The sequence below is a fragment of the Actinia tenebrosa genome, unplaced genomic scaffold, assembly GCF_029948245.1.
Source record: "Actinia tenebrosa isolate PJP-AT-01 unplaced genomic scaffold, QUT_ActTen_1.0 PGA_scaffold11__36_contigs__length_13525064, whole genome shotgun sequence".
Taxonomy (NCBI): domain Eukaryota; kingdom Metazoa; phylum Cnidaria; class Anthozoa; order Actiniaria; family Actiniidae; genus Actinia; species Actinia tenebrosa.
In genome coordinates this window covers 60,818-84,906 of record NW_028292571.1, presented here as the reverse complement: position 1 = coordinate 84,906, position 24,089 = coordinate 60,818, and the positions used below count along the sequence as shown (strand labels likewise).

At 38.3% G+C, this 24,089-nt stretch overlaps 3 protein-coding genes across 5 annotated transcripts; 1 reads left to right on the top strand and 2 right to left on the bottom strand.

The window, feature by feature from the left end:
* Nucleotides 1–1,711: 1,711 nt before the first annotated feature.
* On the bottom strand, nt 1,712–23,131 carry LOC116294468 (beta-lactamase-like protein 1). Of its 3 annotated transcripts, none has more exons than XM_089027703.1 (12): nt 22,606–23,131; nt 9,979–10,271; nt 9,229–9,363; nt 8,166–8,312; nt 7,591–7,712; nt 7,192–7,344; nt 6,779–6,910; nt 6,449–6,566; nt 6,071–6,149; nt 5,804–5,944; nt 4,570–4,685; nt 1,712–4,111 (listed from the first exon to the last, which is right to left on the bottom strand). In XM_089027703.1, the coding sequence occupies exons 2-12, from the start codon at nt 10,231–10,233 to the stop codon at nt 3,764–3,766; spliced, it is 1,746 nt and encodes a 581-aa protein (XP_088883829.1). In that variant the 5' UTR covers nt 10,234–10,271; nt 22,606–23,131; the 3' UTR covers nt 1,712–3,763. The 3 variants fall into 3 exon arrangements, with proteins under 3 accessions (XP_088883829.1, XP_031557926.2, XP_031557925.2); XM_031702066.2 differs by having other exon boundaries at nt 22,601–23,130; XM_031702065.2 differs by lacking the exon at nt 22,606–23,131 and adding an exon at nt 11,947–12,154.
* On the bottom strand, nt 16,528–17,377 carry LOC148912286 (uncharacterized). The gene is made up of 2 exons (XM_089027704.1): nt 17,100–17,377; nt 16,528–16,931 (listed from the first exon to the last, which is right to left on the bottom strand). The coding sequence occupies exons 1-2, from the start codon at nt 17,153–17,155 to the stop codon at nt 16,574–16,576; spliced, it is 414 nt and encodes a 137-aa protein (XP_088883830.1). The 5' UTR covers nt 17,156–17,377; the 3' UTR covers nt 16,528–16,573.
* Nucleotides 18,399–20,482, top strand: LOC148912285 (uncharacterized). The gene is made up of 3 exons (XM_089027586.1): nt 18,399–18,825; nt 18,925–19,193; nt 19,833–20,482. Exons 1-3 carry the CDS (start codon nt 18,431–18,433, stop codon nt 19,997–19,999), a joined length of 831 nt encoding a protein of 276 aa, XP_088883712.1. The 5' UTR covers nt 18,399–18,430; the 3' UTR covers nt 20,000–20,482.
* Nucleotides 23,132–24,089: the final 958 nt, after the last annotated feature.

Genomic DNA, 24,089 nt, shown 5'->3' with positions numbered 1-24,089 from the left:
ATTTTGCGACTTTTTGTTTTACCTACTTGGGATTTTGACTTTACGGCTTCGCTTTCTTTTGGAGGCATAAAACCTCTAAGAACAAATTGGAATTCTTGAGAGCCAGGACTAACACCAGATTGAGAAAGCCGTCGTAGAAACAGAGCGTTACTCGAAGATTTACCATTTTCTCCCGGCTTCGTTGACGTCGAAATCGGAGTTGAGCTTTTTCGAACCCGAATGTTCTGTTTTTGTCCAAGACCTGAAAGTTCGTGGCTTTTCGTGTTGTTTGGAATTGGTTTTGTAGAATTAATGTCCTTGGCTTCAATTACTACTTGTCGCCCATTTTGTCTGGGTTGTTTTGCGACTCTTTTAGGAAGTAAATTGTCTCTTGCATTTACCTTCTTTGAAGAGTCTATAGCTAAACGATCCATTTAAGACTCGAAATTTGCTAATGTTCCATTTTCTTTGTAAAAGAGCATGTGTTTATGCTGTAACTTTCCAATAAAATCGACAATACCCTACTGAGATTAGTCATTTTTAGTTATAGATCGATTTTACAGCATTCAACCGACGTACTCATGGCCATTCATAACCGCGAGTATCAATGTTCGGAAGTACTTTACACAGCGTTCCTTGTTTTTGTGCTAACTTACTACAAAGTGTACTCGTTCTGAGTTTCCATGGAAGTCAGAACATTCAAGGATTACGACATTTTATCGCCATCAAAACAAGAATATCAAACACTCAGATGTTTACTGGCAAGATCATAGCACTATGTCAACACAGCCGCCTTCACAGCATTGAAATATTGCACTCAACATCACTGTGCTTGATGGCTGAAAGAATGATATTTTTTCTATTTGTATTTAAGGCACACACACAAAAGAAAACCTTAATCAAAATAAAGAACAAACAGTCTATTGTCAACTAGTTTCTTGTATCTGGAAAAGTGTTTCTTTTTCCCCGAATTATAGATATCCTAATTTTTGAGGTGTGAAAAGGGTTATGATTGTTCTTCCCAGACTGATATATTCAAAGTTTTGCTAATAATGATTTCTCAGCTAGAAACGGACAAAAAGGTAAGTATTGTTTAACTGTGCTTTCCTAATCCGGCACTGCTTTCTCCAGCCGTTACTAATTTTTATTTTGAGAAATGGCGTTTGTAATTTCAATGATTAACTTTATTTTCAGAACCCCAAATGATAATTGATGGGTATCTCGTGCCCTAGACAAGTTGCCTAACAACAGGAGCTTAAATAAACCTCTTGTTACTAAACTAAACAGAATATACATACACGTCGTATGCATGCATGTTTTTCTAGTTACTTAAACTCGAGTTATGTTGTGCTTTCAATCGAGAATAATTAATGTGTTGACTCTGGAACTCATGTATCTCGATAGCTTAGGGACCAGTCATTATCTAAGTCGGGGGGAGGGGGTGGAGGAGAAAATGTTTTTCATGCAAAAAAATCGTTTCAATCGTTTAAAAAATCCTCCTTTTGACCTTTCAAGGCCCCCATGTTCCACAAAAAAAATTTGGGGGCCCCCCATTTTTTCCCCCCCCCCCCCCCCCCCCCCTCCCGACTTAAATAATGACTGGTCCCTTATTATATTGTAGCATGGTCTTTTAGGGATTTGGTTTACGCGTGACTCGGAAATGATGTTTTAGATGGAAAAGCGCTTGTCATTATTGAGTTGAAATATTAAGATAAAACAAGTTGAATATGAATAAAACAAATACATTTATTTGATTTCCTTCGCCGAGTTCAGACGAATGAGAACTGGATTTTGCATATTGAAGCGGCAAAGCATCATATTTAAGCCTTTGTTAATGTGTTTTTACTTGAATACTGTTTAATTAAACAACTAGTATGTCACGAGATAAGTGCATGTTGACAAAGTGAATAGGTCAGGAGATGTTGGAAATGAGATAAGCAAAGATTTTGCTAAGGATTCTTAGGTCTAACGTGGCAAACAGCTATTACAGTGATCTTTATCCACGCAACCTGCTTACGTTTTCGCTTGATACCTTTTTCTAATGACAAGAAAAACGCTGTTCAAAGTAATAGTCATCGATAGTCATCATTCAGGACTAACATATAGTTATAGTACTTTAGGGAAGAGTTTATCTTATACACGAACAGCCAAATATATTGATCATCAGACTAAACAACCTGTGACATTTGTATGAGAAAACATACACTAACAACTGCTTTTTTCTTGCTTCTTTATTGCCTTTATAGTAAATCCCGCGATCGTCCATACACAAGATCGATCGATGTTGACGTCTGATCTGTATGAGCCGCAAGGACACGTGCTCTTCACTCCTTGCGCTCTCTTTTTCTGTAGCGGATTTAACAATTTTTGAACTTTCACTCATATATAGTTTAGCTTTTCTCCAACATCTCCTCGCAAATAATATTTAACTGCTCGCATACTTCAAGGCTTAACGGTCAAAGCATATGCATTTGGCTAAAGTTATGATCAGAAGTAGTTACACCTCACCGGTACCGATATCTTTAAAATATATAGAAAAAAGCATATTTATTGCTCGAAACGTATTTAAGCAATACTGAAACGTCTATGCCGTGTCGGACAGAGCTGTATATGTATTCAAAGGCGGATCCAGGACTTTTTGAGAAGAGGGGTCCAAACGTATACTAAGGAACTTGAACCCGCCTGGAGCTCGGATTATTTTTTCCAAGAAAAATTCATGCAGTGAAACACAATTCATTCTTTCAGAAAAAAACACGTTGGACCTTTTCAAAACCGCACACTTCTATACTAAAGTGCTCCTAAGCCCTAACTCAATATTTTCAGTATTGATTATACATGAAGTGAATAGTTGAATTATTTGAATGATGTATCTGGGAGACAACAAGCTTTATACTTCCAATATGCTAATGAATGTGATGTCTTTACTTTCTGACAAGTCCCTAAAGATCACAGTTTTTTGATCCACTAGACCGTCGAAAAATGTGCGAGGATTTTACTCTTGTGATGTGGCTCTGAGTATGATCTATGTCCCATTCTTTTCCACTTAATTATTACCTAAATCAGTGTTAAAAGAATGGAAATCTCTTTTAAATTCAGGCTTTGGCATTATTACGTACAATGATGCCGGAGTAACGATAGCGTGAATATGGCCATCAGTTCAGTCCAGAATATGGACCATCTCTTGACGTAACATAACATTGACTATTATTTGACTATGACTTGCGCTCGTACACATTACAGTGAATGGAGTCTCCTCTATCGACGTTGTGCACAATGGCCGAGTAAGTGAAATGGTCTCAGGGATTGTGCAGCATTTTTTCTTTAAAAGTCTTATCTTATCTCTGGCATAGTAGTCCTCACGGCTCATAGGACGGAACTATCAACACATGCAGTTAATGATGTTAGTCAACCACAACTGAGAAGGCTTGTAGAAACCGTATAGTCATAAGAAACGTCTGATTACGTTTCCACTACATCTATTCCATAGAATAAAAACATATCTTTACATAGCGTTATTATATATTCATATATTCTTTGTAGGAGAGAAAATTGTAAGTCATTTGCGTATTTTGCCGCTTGTAGAATATATACGCATATGTTTCTTGAAACTTCATTTTTCTTATCTATTCGCTCTTCTCGCTATTTCCCTTGTAGTTACTGTGTAGTTAGGCTCAAAAGCCATATAATCACCGCTTTTTGATCATGCGCAAAGAAAGGTCGACTTGGGGCAAGTGTGACATTGATTGGTGTATGCATCGTATATCAATGATAAGTATTGCCATACCTACTGCGCATTTGTTGTAATTCGAGAGAAATAGGACCATCCATTCGGATAGGCATTAAATAATACAAATCCATGTGACAAACCATCCCTACTTGAAACCTGATCAAAGACAAGCCGATCATTCTCGCTGGCTAATGTGTAGGCATTACTACAATCTGTCCTTTCACTCATCACAGATATTCTGAAGCTACGACCCGAAGTGTAGTTCAGATAGAATATGGGAGATCTGTGAACCAGTAATATTAGCTTCTTGTTATGAACTTCGACATCCAGTCGCTCTAGCAATGGCACATCAGTCGTGTTGTAGCTACCCACGTAAACTTGGTAGTCCGGCGGAAGAATTATTTTCTATAAAACGAATCAGTCATGAATGTTAATGTCAGCATTTTGCAGTGTTAGGCAAAATAGTTCTACGGTTTTTAGTGTTGGTTTATGTCACCAATGACAGTTTGCTCTCAAAGTAATAGTACATGTCGACTATCCAAGAATTGCTTCCATTTGAACAGAGCCAATCAAATGCAGCCGGTTTAAATATGGAATCGTGTCAATATATGGCGGTGCAGTGCGGTGCGGTGCGGTGCGGTGCGGTGCGGTGCGGTGCGGTGCGGTGCGGTGCGGTACGGTGCGGTGCGGTGTCGTGTCGTGTCGTGTCGTGTCGTGTCGTGTCGTGTCGTGTCGTGTCGTGTCGTGTCGTGTCGTGTCGTGTCGTGTTGTGTGTCGTAACGTATTGTTCTTCACCGCAGACAAGTTTTTTTTTTTTTTGCAAAATTTTTATTTCAATTTCGAAACTGAGATTCAAGTGTTACCTTCTGATAAACCTTTCTTAGCTCCTTTGTCATCGTTGGTACAATTCGTTTCTCAAAACTTTCTTTCACGATTGTTTGATATGTCAAGCGACAATTGGTGCACATTACGTTAAAAGCTGAAAACAATATAATGTTCTTAAAATTATACAAGTTAGTATCTATGTATCTGAAATAATTCAAATCTTTCATTAGTATCTATCCATCGAACTGTGTTATTCATAACTTATAGATTAAGAGAGAATTCTTTTCGTATTCAAGCAGTGAGCGCCAAAAACTATTTTCTTGAAAAAAGCCTGTTGTACAAGACTAAAATCTTGTTATTCAGAAAGCTTAACTTGTTTGGAAGTGGAGATGAACGATGAAAGTGGAATCAAAGTGTTAACCCGAAAATGAGGTTTAGGCCTTTTCTATAAAAAAGCCTGACAAAACTACATTCTAACACAAATGCAACAAAACATCTTTGTACAGTTGAAAATACCGCTTCAAACAAGCACTTTATCATAGTACATCAGTTTCTAACTGTTAAAAAAAGGTTTCGAGTGTCAACCCAAAACCAAAATTGGGATCAAAACTCATACGAAGTCTAGTTTTTGGCGCTTTTTGCCATTATTGCTCTTTATTAAAAAATGTTTCCTCTTAAAGTAATTATTTGATGTTTCATCTAAACATATATTAATAATTCAGTTCCTAGCTCTTCTTAGATCCATCATCAGGGAATATAGTGTTACAAATATGCGAAATCAGTGTAACTAGCGAACTAAAAGAAAGAAGATAGAAATATAAGATAAGTTATAGTGCTTGGGAAAAAAGGAAGGTCGTGGGTTCGAGACCCAGCGAGGTCGGAAATTAATTTTTCCGAATTTATTTCCAAGGGTCTTTCGCCCGGAATAACCTCGTTCCCAAGCACTATAACTTATCTATATTTCTATATCTTGTATTTCAAAAGTGCTACGCGGTCCACATATTCTCATAAAAGAAAGAAGGATGAGTACCCCGATGGAGACCGATATATGAGCGATCTCATTTTAAATTGTGGTGGGGACAACATTCTGTCACTTCCTTACTGATGCTAGTATACGATTATTACAACTCAAGAGACCACCGTGAGCGTCTCTTTTGTAATTTTATTCTATTATTCATGAACTTTCCATTCCTACTAGTACTGTTATTTTCTTTTTTACCTTAATATATATAAAAAAGGTATTTAGATAACCTTGAACTGAAGCCCACCTACCCAGTCTCAACTCAGGTACCATCGACATCATGGCATTGTAACCATACACAGCACCTCCTTTGTCCCGATAGACTATTCCAGCCTGGATCTTTATTTCCCATGGTGTTCCCGTCATTGACTTTCCGTCAGGCAGAATGTGCACTACAAGAATATAAGAATGAACAAAGGGCTCAATGTAAAGAGCAGGGTAGTTTATGTATTCAGACTGTAGCATAATTTTCATTATGTTTATCTTCACTTAAAATCCTTTTTTAGATTTACACCTACTTGTGGAGAAGAGTCGATCTGTTACTGCCTTTGACAGGTATCTGCCTTTATTACCGTCGTCCATTAGTTCTATTTCCAACTATAAGGATATATGACATGGTCAAGCTTTTTTTAACTAGTATACGCCTTACGAATTAAAGACTCAAATTATAGAAATTTAAAGCTTTGAGCTTCCAACTCGGTTTATGTCGCGTATGTTTGACCATGCATCATTGTAAACAATCCCAAAGCGAGTTGGAAAACTAATTCTTGGCAGAATGTGGAAATGCATTTGCGAGACTATGGCTGTACTTTGGATTCCTACTCTTTGTGCCTTTCAATACTTTGGCTGATTTAATTAAAAGCCCTTGTTACCCTTGTATATCATATTTTCTGTACCTTAGACAAGTCCTTTATGGTAGAGAAAAGTCCTCCGGCTGGATTTAACCAGCCCCATTCTGACACTGGCTTCTTTTTACCTAGTGTATCGTAAGCTACAGGTATGTCTTGCAGCTGGCTAGACAAAACCAAAACACACTTGTATATAATTACCAGGATCTATCCAACAACTAAACTATGAGAAAAAAGGTCTATTAATTAAACATGATATTTCTCTTGCGTGAATGACAAGGCTTCACCATGCTTATGACCACTTTACATCCATTCCCTTGACTATGTACTAAGTAAGGGTTCTTTCAGTAAGTATTCATGGTCTATGTAGTCCGTTACCTTTTTCGCAAGAAAAACTTGGAGTCATCCATCTTTAGTGGTTTTAGCACGTACTTCTCTGCCAATAAGTTAAAATTACCCTGTGAAAACCTCTTGGCCAAGACTTGCCCGAGAAGACCATAGCCTAAGTTACTGCAAATATGACAAAAAAGATCAGATGAACATGATTGCATTATTATAATCCCACTATCACGGTTCTTCTCAGAATATTTTTACTCTATTGTAATAACAATTGCCGGGGAGTTGTAATATACAAACGTCCTATTGCTTACACAACGATGATGATTATACCATGTAATAATGAAAGGGTTTACCTAATGTTTCGGCAATCTTACAGCCAAAGAGTCCCCCTCCCCTTTCGGTGACTCTGTTGACCTCCTAGCAATCTATCAATATATCCTATATAAGTTTACCTGTATTGAGAGACGGTGTTGGGCTCCACGAGGAGGGACAAATTCTTGATTCTATCTGTCATTATCGTGTGATTGTAGGGACAGAGGTTTTCGTTGCTGCTAGGATAACAGGGTGCCTCTCGTTGAACACCCGACCTCATCGATGCTAAATCTCTGATAGACAAACGTAAAATTACACCATTGAAGGTCCCTTGCGGGCATATAAAATAATGGCGCTGATTAAATGATAGTTCCTCAATATGTTATACAAAACCGCGAACCAGGACACATATGTCCATAGATTCTCCTTTCTTCCTTGCTGTTTTATGGTGTCAAATGAGGCATGGGTTAGTGTCGACTCCCTAACAATATTTCAAGCATGTATCATCTGTAAGTAATCTTCTCTATTTGTTTACTTACTTTAGAGTTAGATTGTGATTGTTGAACGGGTTGTTAATTTTGAAGTCGGGATCAAAATTGGTAATCGGCTCGTCCAGGGATCTTATAAAATTTTCATCGTACAACTTGTACATCGCTAATGCCTACAAATCAAGAATATTGACAACAGTTCAAAATGTCCGAGAACCGGAAACGTTTTACGTCTATAGTAATACTGTGTATGCGACCCTACAGTGGCCAAGAGAACATCAGCACAGAAACCGTTCAATTTTCATATACAGCTTATTTCAAAAAAGGTGAGTGAAGGTTTTGTTGCATGATGCTTGTTGCATGCTGCTTGTTGGTTACCAAGTTTGTAAATAATGTCAGCACAGAAGAAAAATGTGCCGGTAAAAACGTACATTTACATCGTCTATAAAGTGCAATTCGGGCTTGGTGTACAACATGCAACCAAACCTTCACCAACCTTCTTTGAAATAGCTGTAGGTCATCCACGTGCAGGGTTTGAACAGTGGTCGACGGCCGGCCGCATTGATTGGATAAAGACCGAGAAACCAAGTGGCAGAAATTGCTGATATAGACGACTACAAACTCACCGTTAAGACCTTAGAGATACTCGCACAAGGAAAAACCGTAGAGGAAGAGGGTTTTCTTGGAAACTTTTCAGATCTGTTTAAAACTCCAAATGCACCGTTCCAGATGACTTTGTCGCGATACACTAGATTAGCAGTTAGAGTACCAATCTTCAAAAAAATAAAAGGCATCAATTAAAGTTAGCCACTGTAAAATCGAGCAGCGAGATACGGTTAATTGATTTTTTAATTCTGGAGGTGAAAATAGTTCAAATCAGTGTGAAGATGGCTGCCTACTATAGAATGATGAAGCTACTGCGCACGCCAACTACGCAATTTGACTCTACGATGTGCGCGTGCGCAAATAACCGCTCGTTTTAATTTCAACAAAGCAAAACCTTCAAATTTTGCATGGATTCTTCCTTTTTTTATAATTTCCGAAAGAGTACATAAAAAAAGAAACTTCTGACAAAGTCTGAAAAAATATTGCATGGGTTTTTACTCATAGAAAAAGTGGTAAGGGTACATTTTTTGCACTCCGGCGTTTTAGACAAAAATCGTCAAACACAAGACGCAAGTAACATTTCTCAACATCTTTTGATTCATATTTCTATATTCTAAAACGATGTATGATTTAGATTTCCTGACAATATAACTACAAAGCCTTATTACCTTTAACGCTATGATTTGTTTTCGTAGAAAGTCTAGCGGTTGTCGCTTCTTTTCCCCCCAAGCAATTGTTGATACGCATATATTGTGAATATCTCGAAAACGAACGCGGGACACCTCTTCTTTCTTTTCACATTTGAAATCAGCATTGGGGTTTAGGAAATAGTGATTCAAAACGTTCCATGGATTTTTTTTTCTATATTAGGTAGTTACCTTAATAAGATAACGCATAAACTACGAGTTACAGGGGTGTACTGTCTGTCTCCTACTTATCGCTTATAAAAACCAGTGTGTTCTAGGTGACGGTTTAGATGCATTCCGCACAGCACTTCCTAGATATTCAGTATGAACTCTCGATAGGACGCGGATGGCTCGATGGCACCACGACCCGCCATGAAGCAACCACATATGAACTTACCCCATTCTGAGCTCCATCCTTTCCCGCCATCTTTCTGTTAATCAGATTTTCTATTGCTTTTAATTCAGCATTTAGTTGTTTGGGTAAGGCATCCAATTCAACAGGCTTTGGCAAACCAAGACACTTCGCAGTGTTCTGGGGAAAAAACCATTTGGTACAAAAAGTGTAAATGTAAACTTAGTGTACTTCTTTTTTTACTTGTGTTTTTACATCTTCTTTGCCGCCTCAGTTTTCTAAAAGCCTGGGTTGTTATTTGGTCCGAATTTTTTGGTTTGTTTTTGTGTTGCAGAAAAAAGGTCTTTTGTTTGAAGCCCTAAACCTTAAAGTCGTTCAAATGTCTTTTGTGAAATCAGAAATACTTGGAACTGAGGCGATTGTACAACGAACATGATTCGTTGACTGATTTGTTTTGGTGATGTCCTCAGGTTTTTTCGTTTCTTCTCAGACGGCCGTAGTCGGAAGGCTCATATCGCGTGCAGCATACAGCACAGAGCTTTTATCGTTGATCTGGATAAGTCACAATTTGCCATTTGAACAATTTTACAAATTTTGACTGAACTGAAATATGAAAAAAATAAAGAAATAAAGAAATAAAGAGGCGTTTTGAACTTTCAATAAAAACAGCTTCTTGACTTATTTTTTCAAGAGCCTAGGCGAACGAAGTCAGCCAACAATAGGAAAAAAGACTCTTTAATGATTCACGAGTGAAAAATACATGAATGCCGTTACTCATGATAAGTACTGACTGACCTGTTGAACTTTCGGCATTGATTCACCTGGGGACATTCTCTTAACTTGCCAAATAAAAAGACTTGTCATCACAACAGAAAGGAGGACGAAGAAGGCTAGGAACCAAACCACTACACATAGTTTACTGCAACGAGGCTTTTTCTTTTTCTGGATATAAAGCCGACTATTGATTTGCTTGTTAGGGTCCGCTGCTAAAGGGTAGAAGGTTTGCCTTGGAGGAAAGTGAGCATTGTGGTTGAAGTCCTTGGCATTCATAAAGGCCAGATACTCTTCTCGTGTCTTCCAGCCAGTAACTGAAATGAGAACAGGTTTGAACATTGTGTTCAGTACAAGTCAAGCTGCATCAAGCTATTGTGATCAAGTACTGTTATCAAGCGATGGAGTCCTCTTGTATTGTGGCACGCCATGCGTGGTATGGCCAAAAATGGGCCGTTTTCCTGCTTGACTGGTTTCAAGACTCACACATCGGACAAAGAATTTGAATTCCGGTTTCATTTTTTTTTGAATAGTATCTTATGGCATTATGTGTGGGTATATAAATTTTACAACCCGGCTTACTTCCCATAAGGGGCTACAGTTCCTTCGCTCCACACGAACTAACATCACATTGACTATTACAACACAATACTCAAACTCACACATTTCCAAATCTATAAAGCAAAGAAACAAGGAAATTGAGGGTGAGGGGGTTAATAGGTTTACGGATCGGTGGATTTCGCATATGATTTAGTCCGGGATTACGGATTCAGGTAAAATTTAAAAGGATTGTCGGATCCTGCAAATGCAGCGGAATGAAAATTTATCCATATTGTTTTGGTCCGGTTTCGGTTTTCGAAGTCAGTGTCTAGACTCCTGGCACCCGGGAACCAATTTCAAAATACTAGATACCTGGGAGTTTTTGACTATTGAAAAAAATTCGTCAAATAAACACATCTTTGCCCATTGAAAGTATTCTTACTTCATTTAGAATAGTCAAGCGCTGCTGCTAACAGGTATCTAGTATTTTGAAATTGGTTCACGGGAGCTAGCACGAAAGCGAAAGGGAAAATATAGATATTTTATCATTAACAGAAGCGCTTGACTATTCTAAATAAAGTAAGAATACCGGGTATCTAGACACTTCGTTCGGTTCTTGCTCGTTATAAAATTTGGAACGCGGATTGAAACCCTCTACATTATTGTTTTACGTTTGTTCTTGTCGGACGAGACAAAAAAAGGTAACTGTCAAATTATTCGCAGATTCGGGAATTAATTTTAACCGACCCCAAAAGTTCGAGGCGTCCTTTTACAAGGAACCTTGGCATGCATTTGGCGCCGTATATAGTACTGGCAGATCAGTAATAGTATAATAAATCTGAGCGAATCGTTGTTGGTTCCCGAGAATCCACATTAGAAAACTTGTTAAGTAAAATGAGTTTGATTTCCATAATAAAATATAGCTTATGTACAGAGTAGTTCAAACAATGAACATTTAATGCACTGATAATTACTACAATTATTAAAAAAAGGAAGAGCTTCTGTACTGTTATATTGTCATGTCTGCAAGACACATACCGCAGGAATGGATCTTATTACAAAGAGAGTGGCCTTGAAGTCAGTTAACTCGAATTCACTACTGACCTAATATTTGTTGTACCCGTTACTACTATTACTGCTACTGCCACAAGCATGTATCCAAGGAGAATTTTCATTTTCGTACGCCAATTGACCTGATCAATTTATAGTGATTGTTTACAATCAACATCATCAGTAGGATCGATATAAGGAATATAACTCTAACCCCCTATGTGTATGATTAACTAGATCGTTATCCGTCATCTGAACATCTGAATATCGTGCACTAAAAAAGCCAAAGAGTTAAGCTCATAGTTGCTTTAAAACAACGTTAATAAACTGAACTTGCAAACTTCAAGAGCGCAAAAGACTATCCATCTTATGCCCAATTGTATTAATGATCATCATACTTACTGTAGTAGACCGACATTTTGGTAGATATCCACGATGAAAAACGATAAAGAAGAAAGCCCTTAGGTTGTGTTTGCCATTTGTCAGCCTCTCGACATTATACTAGTGACACGACTGAGATTTATAATCCGGCGTTATTTCGTTTGTGGGGGGAGGGGGATAGTTCTTATGGCACCCGTTCAAAGCTGCATCTGATCTTTCTATAACTCTAAAACCATCTATTGTTAACTTTTCCCTGAATCGAGAAGGTACTAAATCTAATAATCAGTGCTCAGTAGTCAGAACTATAGGATTTGTGGCAGCATTATCTCTCACTCCCCCGGGAAAAATATCAGATCTTGTAAGACTCGGACTGAGCGTTTTCTGCATTTTTGAAGTATTCAGTGCACGGGTCAGCGGACCGGCTCGCTCTTTTGCCTTTAAAACGAGACGAAACCTACTATTTAAGTTTGCTTGATTCAGATGTAATTTTTTTAAAATCTCAACAATCAGTATTTCCCTCTTTAACTTTTAAGGTTAATTTAAGTCTGCAGTATCATCTTTCTAGTATGAACGCCCTTCCTAATTCTAGCAGGCACAAGCCTCCCCCTGTTGCACAGGAGGACTGATTGACACGACTGTAATTGCTTCTCTTGCCTGGTATTATTGCTTTCTCGCTATTGAAAGTATGACAGATTGGCGTCTGTTTACACTGTTGCCCATTAATTGAAGACTTTCAGCCATATATGACTAATACTGGGAAGAAATCGATGAATAGACGCACGGATAACAAGTGGATTCAGTTTAATCGTGAAGGAAATTGAGTTAGGCGAGTGTGCTGGTAAGTCCGTAGCAGCGATGGATTCGATCTACTATAAAATTCTTTCACAAATGTACGTAATAATTAGTCAGGACAGCATTGTTTGCCAAACGTTGTACAAATTAATCATTTTTCAAGTGCCAATTGATTTGAACCCTAGCCCGTCTTTTAATAATTTCGGATACCAAATTTTTGACACATCTAGGATCTTTTGTGTTCAAGATCTAAACAACATTTAAGTCACTAGGCGGCTAGGCTCTTTTCGTACAGCAGTTGGATGTCTTTCATCAAAACAGATAACCAGGGTAACCACTTATAACTTGCTTTGTCTAATTAATCAAGTAGGCATATGTCTAATAAAGCAGACGACTCACGTAGACCAGCCTTGACTACAGGGACGGGGGCTTTCTTCTTTTTCTTCTTTTCATTACCCTTCCCCCTTTCGTAATTTGCCAGAGAAGACCTACCTAGCCCTTACCTTTGATTGTTAAAACATTATCAGGGAAAATATTGATAGAGAAACGATTGGCACTGTATCAATGAAAAAGATCAAAGATATGGATGCAAACCTGATTTATGGAAATTCTGACAAAGTGGTAACAACAAAAAGGGCAAAAAAAATCTATTCCAGGCGGAATGTTGGATCGCTTTTATCACCACGATTGATGGTGTCTTATTCGTATTGGCTGCACGCGATTTATATAACTGCCATAGCACGAATCCTGACTTAAGGCTGCGTGTTACGAGAAACCGTCGGATTTCTTTGATGTCGTTATTGTTTGTTTTTGACGTGCATTATTACATAAGTTTCCCAGGCCGATCATGTACGCCACATATGACGCTTTTTATTTATCGACGGACAAAATAAAACACCCAGGTCAAAGTGCTAGTCACAGCTAGTCACGATAAGTTGTTATTTCTCGTTCAATACGAGAGATCTCTAATACCTTATGATCAGTATGTCATCGGCAAATAAATCAACCTACCACAAACAAACAAACAAACAAACAAACGAACAAACGAACTAACAAACAGACAAACGAACGAACAAACAAACAAACAAACAAACGAACAAACAAACAAACAAACAAACAAACGAACGAACGAAAAAAACAAACAAACAAACGAACGAACGAACGAACGAACGAACAAACGAACGAACAAACAAACAAACGAACAAACGAACAAACGAACAAACGAACAAACGAACAAACGAACAAACGAACAAACGAACAAACGAACAAACGAACAAACGAACAAACGAACAAACGAACAAACGAACAAACGAACAAACGAACAAACGAACAAACGAACAAACGAACAAACGAACAAACGAACAAACGAACAAACGAACAAACGAACAAACGAACAAACGAACAAACGAACAAACGAACAAACGAACAAACGAACAAACGAACAAACGAACAAACGAACAAACGAACAAACGAACAAACGAACAAACGAACAAACGAACAAACGAACAAACGAACAAACGAACAAACGAACAAACGAACAACGAACAAACGAACAAACGAACAAACGAACAAACGAACAAACGAACAAACGAACAAACGAACAAACGAACAAACGAACAAACGAACAAACGAACAAACGAACAAACGAACAAACGAACAAACGAACAAACAAACAAACCAACAAACTAACAAACGAACAACGAACGAACGAACGAACGAACGAACGAACGAACGAACAACGAACGAACGAACGAACGAACGAACGAACAAACGAACGAACGAACAAACGAACAAACGAACAAACGAACAAACGAACAAACGAACAACGAACGAACGAACAAACGAACAAACGAACAAACGAACAAACGAACAAACGAACAAACGAACAAACGAACAAACGAACAAACGAACAAACGAACAAACGAACAAACGAACAAACGAACAAACGAACAAACCAACAAACGAACAAACGAACAAACGAACGAAGGAACAAACGAACGAGCGAACAAACGAACAAACGAACGAACGAACAAACGAACGAACGAACAAACGAACGAACGAACAAACGAACGAACGAACGAACAAAGAAATAAAGAAACAGACAAACAAACAGACAAACAAACAAACAAACAAAACAAACAAACGAACGAACAAACAAACAAACAAACAAACGAACGAACGAACGAACGAACAAACGAACGAGCGAACAAACGAACAAACGAACGAACGAACAAACGAACGAACGAACAAACGAACAAACGAACGAACGAACGAACGAACAAAAAAATAAAGAAACAGACAAACAAACAGACAAACAAACAAACAAACAAACAAAACAAACAAACAAACAAACGAACGAACAAACGAACGAACAAACAAACAAACAAACGAACAAACAGACAGACAAACAGACAAACAAACAAACAAACAAACAAAACAAACAAACAAACGAACAAACGAACGAACAAACAGACAAACACACAAACAAACAAACAAAACAAACAAACGAATGAACAAAGGAACGAAAAAAACAAACGAACAAAGAAAACAAACAAGCAAGCAAACAAACAAGCAAACAAGCAAGCAAGCAAACAAACAGACAAACAAACAAACAAGCAAACGAACGAACAAACGAACAAACAAACAGACAAACGAACAAACAAGCAAACAAACAAACAAACAGACAAACAAACAAACAAACAAACAAGCAAGCAAGCAAACAAACAACCGAACGAACAAACACAAACAGACAAACAAACCGCCTCATAACTGCTCATTTGGATGTCTAAGAACACTAACATGTCTACGTGCAGAACCGGCCCAAATTAAATGGCCATACATCGTTGTACGGAAGGAATATAAGCTTACGTTGGCTCAAGAAGAAAAACATTATAAAACATTAAATATGTTACAATAAAGGAGAACAAAAGAAAAGTCATTGAAGCAGGACTCTAATTGTCTTCTGCTTTTAATCATGCCGATTGTCTTTATGTACGGCCTTCAATGATGGTGGCATGAAAGTCAGTCTCAAAGGATATAGGACATTCTTTTAGCTGTAAATTTTTAATTTAACACTTTAGTCATGACCTCCTTAAAAGAGCAAACAAAGTATTGGATAGACCTTTTATGTATAAGACATATGTCTCATGTCTGGTTTTGACCCACTTTGTGAAGTTCGTCCTAGAATTTAATGAGCTCAGGAAACAAAAGCCATTGTTTGGCGAGTAAATTAAATAATGGTATATCAACGCCTTTATCTCTTATCGCCTACCCGAGTGAGACAAAGGATATTATTATATAGATATCGATGAAATATGAAGGTAGTCATGACAACAGTGATATCTTCACATGTGACGGATATGATATCTTCACTGTGTAGAATGTACGAAGGTTTAGGACACCGGGTAAGTCCTCGTATTTCGCTCAACGATATCTATATAATAAACAGAACATTACATGACCACTTGGAGATACAAATTTTATCTTCTCGTGTTGAATATCTGTCAGTCGTTCACTGCGCTCACTCGTGAGATATACCATCAACACTCGAAGATAAAATTCGTATCTCCGCGCGCCCATGTAATATCCTCTATGTCAAATAAAGGAGACGACTAATGGATTTTTTAACCTTTATTTCAAGAACAAGACAGCGTAAACTACAAAATATTTAGTGCGTATTAATGATGAAGGTCATTTGCAAAACAGAACTGACTTTTTTATCGTGGCAGACTCATAAACATTGTTCCCTTTGTGAATGAGGGTTTCAGTGTGAAAGAATCAGGGGGGAAAAAAACAAAAATTCACCCCACTACAACTTATGACTGAAACCGGTATTTCAATATATTGAAGCTGTTGTTTAATACGTATTTTGTAAGAAACGCAATCTCCGATTACTCAAAGAAGCGCAGCAATGTATAACGATAGGGAGAAAAGCACGAGGGTGCCTCCAACGTTCAGAAATGCAGCGATACGTTTTAAAGAATCCTATGGCGTGTTCCACTTTAATCCGACAGCTAGTGAGCTCCCTGTTTATCTCCTGTAGTCTTGGGTTTCCATTGACTTGGGCTCTTCTTTTAGGTTTAATCAGAGCAGGATGGGGAGGATAACCGTTGTCAGAAATAACATGGCAGCCAGCAGGTAGATCTAGAGCACACTGCGGACCAATCCTTGGCATCATGTTAAATCCATTAGTGTCGTTGAGATGTCCGGGGAATCTAAAAATGTAGGGAATATAAAACTCAGTAATAAATCTAAAGCAAAACCTGGACGCATAGGCTGGCTTCACACCCACCGGACGAATTTTTAATCGTTCACTTTTATGATATTTCAGCAATAAATATCATTTCCAAGTTTACCAAAATAAAACAGTAGTAAGTACTTACGCAGCCGAACAATGAACTATCATCCCATCTGGAGTAACGATGATGTGGCTTGACATGAAGTGTTTCTTTTTGTCGCCTCAAACATTGCCTGTCGTTGAGATGGTCGCCATATTGGATGAGTCGTTGCATCAATTATCCCAACACAGGACGGACATTTTTTCCAGTGCCCCAGCCAACCTCTCCACTCTGCTAAAGCTGGCCAAACGACTTGTCGCGAATATTTCTCAAGTAGAAGAGGAACTATTTCTTGTATTGTTTTGCTTACATATGTAATGTCCACTTTAAACATCATGGCCAGGGTTTGCATTCTAAGACATCTTCTAAGCCAAATAAACACTAGGAGGAGTCTGTTCGTAATATTCAATCTTTGAACTCGTATCCTGCGACGGACTCTGTTGCAACGGTATGTCCTGTCGTGCAATATTATTGACATTCGCATGTCCACAACGACCTCACCAAATGTCTGAAGTGTCTCGCCAGTTAGATACCAGAATTTAATGGGAAAGCTAGCAATGTAATGGTAATAGTCACGGGCTCCATTTGGTTCTGCGATTCCTGTAAGGCCAAGTCGATCAATGACATCATTTGTTTTACACATGTCCAAAACGCGAATAATACATATCAAGACGAAGAAGATTTGACTGAAAAGATGAAACGGGAAAGCTGGGAAGTCATTCCCGGCATCTCGAAGCTTCAAAAATTGGAGGAGAACAAAGTAAGCCAGAATGAAGAACGTTGGCAAAACCGGAGGCGGCATCTTGTTTAGAGCGATTGTTGAGAATTAGCTTTTCAGAAGATACAGCGTAGTATTCACGAGATTATATGCAATTCTGCTATCGTGTGTGCCAAAAATGCATAGGTAAGAGCATTGTATCGTGCTTGATGACAATAGCGTGAATCTACAATCGAGTAATTTCTCGGCGTCGGATATTTAACCTTGGCAAAAAATAATTAGCACATTATATTGTTCAAAGGTTATAATGTAGTTTTTGAACAAGTTGTCACCTCGTGCATGAAGCTCGCTTTAATGCATGACACAAAAAGGGACGAGAAATAGTGCGAAAAAGATCTGATACTGACGCAGGTAAGACTTTGTCAAAGGAGGTTCATATTTTGTAATGACACCATAATAGGGGGTGTAATTGTTTACACAGCTTTTAGGATATGATTGAGCAGATTTGTCTTTGCATTTCTCTGTTTTGTGCAATATAAGAAAGAAACTACACATTTTTTTACAAGTGCAAGTCTGAGAGGCTCAAAGGTATGTTCACACTTAATTCTGTATAAATACCGCCTGGAGTTCATGTGTGTGGTTGAAGTTTCTTGGCTCCATGGAGGGAAGAAACATATTTCTCGAAGCTGCTTTTGCGGGAGAGCCTGTAGTGAATCCAGAAGACCAAGGAGACAAAGAGTTGGAAAGGCTGGAAAGGATTTTCTTTACGCCAAAAACCAGGCAAAAGCGAAAAGCAGACCGCGATAAAGGCAAGTCTAGCAAATCTGAAATAAAATCCAAAAACAGAAACCTCGAGCTACAGCTGGTAAGGGAAGCAGTGAACAAAGTTGGATGTCTTCCCAAACGAGTACTTAGTTACTTTGAGCTTATGGCCGACCAGCTCGGTCCTGTCGAAAAGGCCTACTATACATCCATTGGCAAGGGAACAGGGCCAACTAAACAGACGGCACTTAGGCGAATAGGAAGAAAAATAAAAGAATGGCAAGTCTCGGGGTAATTTCTTGATATACCAATTGATCATTCTGACTATAAATTCTTATTACTTTTAGTATTAATGTAGCTAATGAACTTGGTTTTTCCTTAATTTTTTAGCAACGACAAACCATCAGTAAAAGACCCGGAGGATGTATACGAGAGTAGTTGTAGTGAAGAATCTTCGCCGATGGACATCAAAAACGATGCGAAGTGTACCTCGAAAAGAAAAGAAGACTATGGAATGGACGGCCTTTATCTTGTTGGGGAAGATGAAAAAAGTAAAGCCTCTGATGCCAGAAAGTACACGGAGACCACAACCAAAACGGAACGCTCGAGATTTCTTAGTGAATTTGAAGAGGATGAATTGATTGCAGAGGAGGAAGAAGGTGAGATGCTATCCATCAGTTTCATTGCCGTCATCGATATTATGTTCTTACGTAAGGCTTCAGAATAAGCACAAGGGAGTACGGCTCTTTTGAGTAATTTTCGGGTTGGGGTTGTGGGTCAGACCTAAAGTTATTTTTCATATATTCTTGCCTTTACCATCTAAGGCTGAGTGAAAGAATTTAAGGCTGAATTATAAATTTTGGATCCATACCATAGTTGACAAGTTGAAACTTCGGGGTTAGTTGGCTAGTTGGCACGTAACACTCGTCGGGTATCTTTTCGGGTGTACAAACTGGAGTTTTTCGGCGTTTCCTGGTATCTTTTAGGGTATCGAAGTAGGACTCCTATCGATATCCCTTTTTTGCACTTAAAATTAGTTAAGGCGATATAACTGACTCATCATCAAACGCACAATTTAACAGCCATTTTGTAATTTTTATGTTTGTATTTCCTATGGGTTAACATTCTCCCGAAGTCATTTTCTATATGCTGAGTAGATTTCCTGAGTAGAGTTTTGAAGCTTTTTACGAGCATATCCAATATTTGATTTGTAGCCCCAATACAACGACTCAACCCGCATTCATCGCACGCGGTGTTATTCATTTAAACGTGGTGTATTCTTGTCTCTATTCTTACAGCTGGAAAGGGAACAGAGAAGAAGGAAAAGAAGAAAAAGAAGAAAGATAAACTAGATGAGCTTATGGCAATGATGCCTACAATGACGGAGGCTGTAACCAAGGCGGCAAAGGCACATGAAAAAGCCGTTTCAAAGTGGCAAGGGTTGTCGATCTCTGACTCTGATTAGCGAGTTGGATGATACTATACAGTCAATTCAAAAAAAGTTGTCGTCGACCAACTCAAGCCTACGCGACAGGACCGAAAGGAGCTCTGGGTAGCAATCATTGAAGCCGAGTTGACTCCGTAATTTTATCTGACTAGTTATGCCTGGTTTACAGCACGAACCTTAGTAGGCGAGCGGGAAGTGTTGGAGGAGACGTTTTTTTAATGCCTTCATATTTTCGAAATTGTGAACTGAATCATAACTACTTTGTTTTTCTTTCCCTAAACCCAAAGACATGCATTTGATGGATTGTTTCTCGCTATTATTATCTTTACTACTAGCGGCAACAATTTATTCAGAACGAATATTTTACCGCTTCAGTGATTTTTACCCATATTCCTTTCGATCCAGTCGCGTAGGCTTGAGCCGGTCGACGACAACGTTTTTTGAATTGACTGTATATTGACGTTTTATTGTTCACAATAAAGTTTTTCTGTTCTCTTTGTTTGCCTGGCGTAATGTCATTTTAAGTGTTCATATTTTTGCTCACTATTTATTTCTAACATTAGAGTTCACGCACTAAACCCGTGAAACAAATACTAACTTTAAACAATATAAAACTATGATTAAACAAAAGAAAACAAAAGATTCGGTATGAAATAGTACTAATTAGCACTATTTATTGTTCACGGGTTTAGTGCGTGCACACTATCATCGATGATAATTTTATTATCCATGATATAATTTGCTAACTGGAGCGTTTATCCACAAACGGGAGCTGCCTTGATCCCTTGGAACTTTAAACTGAGAAACCAATTGATCATGACATGTATTAGAATGCAATAACTACGAACAGCTAAACAACAAAATCGTGAAAGTGCACAAGAAAACCATAATATTTTTATTATTGGTATTTTTCGTCGTTTGGGAAAATAAACCTTCAGAAGACACTAATTCCATAGTTTTCTTTCGTGCTTGTTTGTCTTTTCACTTTCTGTGCATGAATGTTCAGGGGATTCAGTAAAATCGTTCTACTGCGGCGCGTGTATGCATAACAATAGATGACTTAAGTGGGTCAAAACCAGACATGAGACAAATGTCCTATACATAAAAGGTCTGATGCAGTGCAGAAGTTCACCTCCACTGAGTAAAGTACGTATTATCACTTTACGACGTCCACGCATGGGGTAATCATTGAGTACATCTTCAAGTGTTGAATTTTACAAGCCTTCAGATGTTGGCTTATCTAACAATAAAGGTCAATTATTTCTGTGATATCTTGTACCCGATCAGCCATCTCCAGTGGAGTCATGACGTTATCTTTTCATTGTCATTCACTTTTCCGGGAAAACATTCCATTATCGTAAATGGAGTATCGGAAAATGATGTAGCTTTTACCAAAACAAGGCCAAAACAGTGAAAGCCATCTGATTCGATCTATCGGCTGCCTTATCAATTGGATTACAAGAACTGTTAGGCATTACGCTTGGAGTGGTAAAATAGATTAGAGCCTTAACAGATATTAATGGTGCTAGAAGTGGGTGAGATTATCCGCGTTGCAATCTAGATGGTTTTTAATTTTGCAGTGATTCTTAAATTGTTTCTTATCTTCTCTCCTGGTTAAATTAGATTATTAAGTTATTATAGAGCTAGCATATTGGAATATTATTATAAAGTTTAAAATCACTAGCTTTAATTTTGTTTTGGTTTGCTTCACGTTTTCAAGAACAAGCCATGGCACAGATAGCTGCGCGTGCGCCAAGCATCACGGCTCGAGCTGCATGAATTTTTCGACGTAAATGTTTTATATTATCATTTACTGATACCGGAATCTTTAGATTAATCCAGAAAAAGGGAATTCGTTAAGTAATCCTTCAATTGGTAGGACGGGAGTGCAAATATAAGGGAACTCATCTGACAAACCTAAGACGAATGTGCGATAGTAGAGCCGGAGATGTTATCTAGATTTATGACTTTTGACTTTATGTAAAAAAATCAAATGATGAGATATCAAATTATCTTTTAGAAAACGCGGTTTTCCGAAATGTTTGTGTGGAAAGTCCTTGAGATGATTATGTCTTTTCAAAGGGTTCATTTGAAAACACGATACCTGATGTTAAACAGTCTCAACAGTTGTTTTTTAATCTCTAGTTTTCTTGATTCAAAATCGTTAGGACACTAAAAACAGCTCCCGATCCCTGTCAAGATACATTTTTCAGAAGGATCAGAAATACAAATCGTTTTTGTTTGATCTGATCCGAAGAAGCCCGGGAACCTTTAATATATCTTAACTATGTTGTACAATAGCTTGCAGAGCACACACGCTCGCGGGCAATGCCGCAAAGCACAAAAAAAAGCTGGAAAACTTCCAATTCTTATGTTTAACAGTTTATGCCATTTTGAACCAGTTTACTGCTACTTTTGAAAGGCGGAGAGTAAACTTTGATTGACTAGCAAACTAGATCAGAGATTCTGGTGGGCTTGTTTGGTGTGCTAAGGGCGGGCTTTAACTGATTACTTCCTACAATTCTACAACTACAATAAACGTTTACTTGTATGCATCATAGAGTCGAGTCGGTAAAATGTGTTCTACAACGAAAGCATAGTACGTTTTTCGTCACAAACCTGACCAGAAGTCTCTTGGTGCTTCTGATGTTTCTTCTCTTTCCCGACAACCCAAGTTAGTGGCGCTTTGGATGAAAAAAGCCCAGATTACAAACGATGTCTTCTGGTCACCATCAGCTTTATCGTTAGCTTTAGATTTAAGCTATCAATAAAGGCGTCGATCCAAAAAAACTATCACAAATTCGAGTTAGCAGTGACCAGTAGTAGCTTGTTTCCGGTATAAAGCTAGGAGAAAGATTTTGATCTTTTTACTGAAGGCGGTTCAATGTCTAATCTGATCAGACAAATACTTGGGTCAAATTCATTCATATCAATATTACACGGGGGTCAATTCGATCTTTCGTGATGTCAAGAAAACAGCCTAACAGTAGCAGGTGAGGAAACAGCCGCGTACACATAAGTAACTGTACGAGTCATAGCCTCTCGCACTGTTTATAGTATCTCGTAATTCCACACACAACAGCAGTTCTCAACAGCAGGTTTCCTGAATTCTGCCTTCCATTAAGCACTGCACTAATCCAATGTCACACGTGCGCCATTAAGAGATATCAAACGACATCCAACCACAGGTCCGCCAGACTGGAGAAAGAGATCATCCAGGCCCCACTCAGAGACTGGGAAGTTTTAAGGGAATTTGTTTTCAAAAATGAGTAATAATGGCAAAAAGCGCCAAAAAACTAGACTTCGTATGAGTTTTGGTCCCAATTAATTTTCGTTTCGGGTCACACTCAAAACCTTTTTCAAACAGTTAGAAACTGATGTACCATGATAAAATGCCTGTTTGATGCGGTATTTTCAATCGTACAAAGATGTTTTGTTGCATTTGTGTTAGAACGTTGCTTTGTCAGGCTTTTTTTTATAGAAAACATATGGGAAATAAGCAAATGAAGGCCGGGGGGGGTACTCCCCTATATTTGCTATACGGGTATGTGCCGCCCTATAGGGTATGGTTTTTCTGCTTTTGGGTCTGGGGTAGGGTATCATTTTTTGACATTTTGTCTGGGATAGGGTGTCATTTTATTCTGGGATAGGGTTAACGATTTGGTCGTTTTTGTCTGGCGAATAGGCTACGCTTTCTGCCGACACAAAAACAATAAAAACGTTAGTAAATATTGATTGCAATCGCTTGTAAGACCGTATTTTCCGGCTTTTAGTCTGGGATAGGGTGTATAATTCTTAGTTTTAGTTTGGGGTAGGGTATGTAAAATCAAAATTTTAGGTCTGGAATAGGGTCAGGGTTTTGAGGTCCTGGCGGCACACCCCTACCCAAGTTGGGGTGGTAGTACCCCCCCCCCCCCCCGGAATGAAGGCCTAAACCTCATTTTCGAATAAAATTTTTGCTTTGGGTTAACACTTTGATTCCACTTTCAAACAAGTTAAACTTTCTGAATAACAAGATTTTAGCCTTGTACAACAGCCTTTCTTCAAGAGAATAGTTTTTGGCGTTCACTGCTTGAATACGAAAAGAATTCTCTCCCAATGTGAATTG

Bases quoted from the DNA above. Each gene is read 5' to 3' on its own strand.
- LOC116294468 (XM_031702065.2), bottom strand. The intron at 7,345-7,590 runs GTAAGTAAACAA...TTTGTCTATCAG, and splicing joins AATCACAATCTAACTCTAAA to AGATTTAGCATCGATGAGGT. The intron at 6,567-6,778 runs GTAACGGACTAC...GGTTTTGTCTAG, and splicing joins AAGTTTTTCTTGCGAAAAAG to CCAGCTGCAAGACATACCTG.
- LOC148912286 (XM_089027704.1), bottom strand. From the start codon at position 17,155: ATGTCAAGCCACATCATCGTTACTCCAGATGGGATGATAGTTCATTGT. The intron at 16,932-17,099 runs GTAAGTACTTAC...CTACATTTTTAG, and splicing joins ATAGTTCATTGTTCGGCTGC to ATTCCCCGGACATCTCAACG.
- LOC148912285 (XM_089027586.1), top strand. From the start codon at position 18,431: ATGGAGGGAAGAAACATATTTCTCGAAGCTGCTTTTGCGGGAGAGCCT. The intron at 18,826-18,924 runs GTAATTTCTTGA...TTAATTTTTTAG, and splicing joins AAAGAATGGCAAGTCTCGGG to CAACGACAAACCATCAGTAA. The intron at 19,194-19,832 runs GTGAGATGCTAT...CTATTCTTACAG, and splicing joins GATTGCAGAGGAGGAAGAAG to CTGGAAAGGGAACAGAGAAG.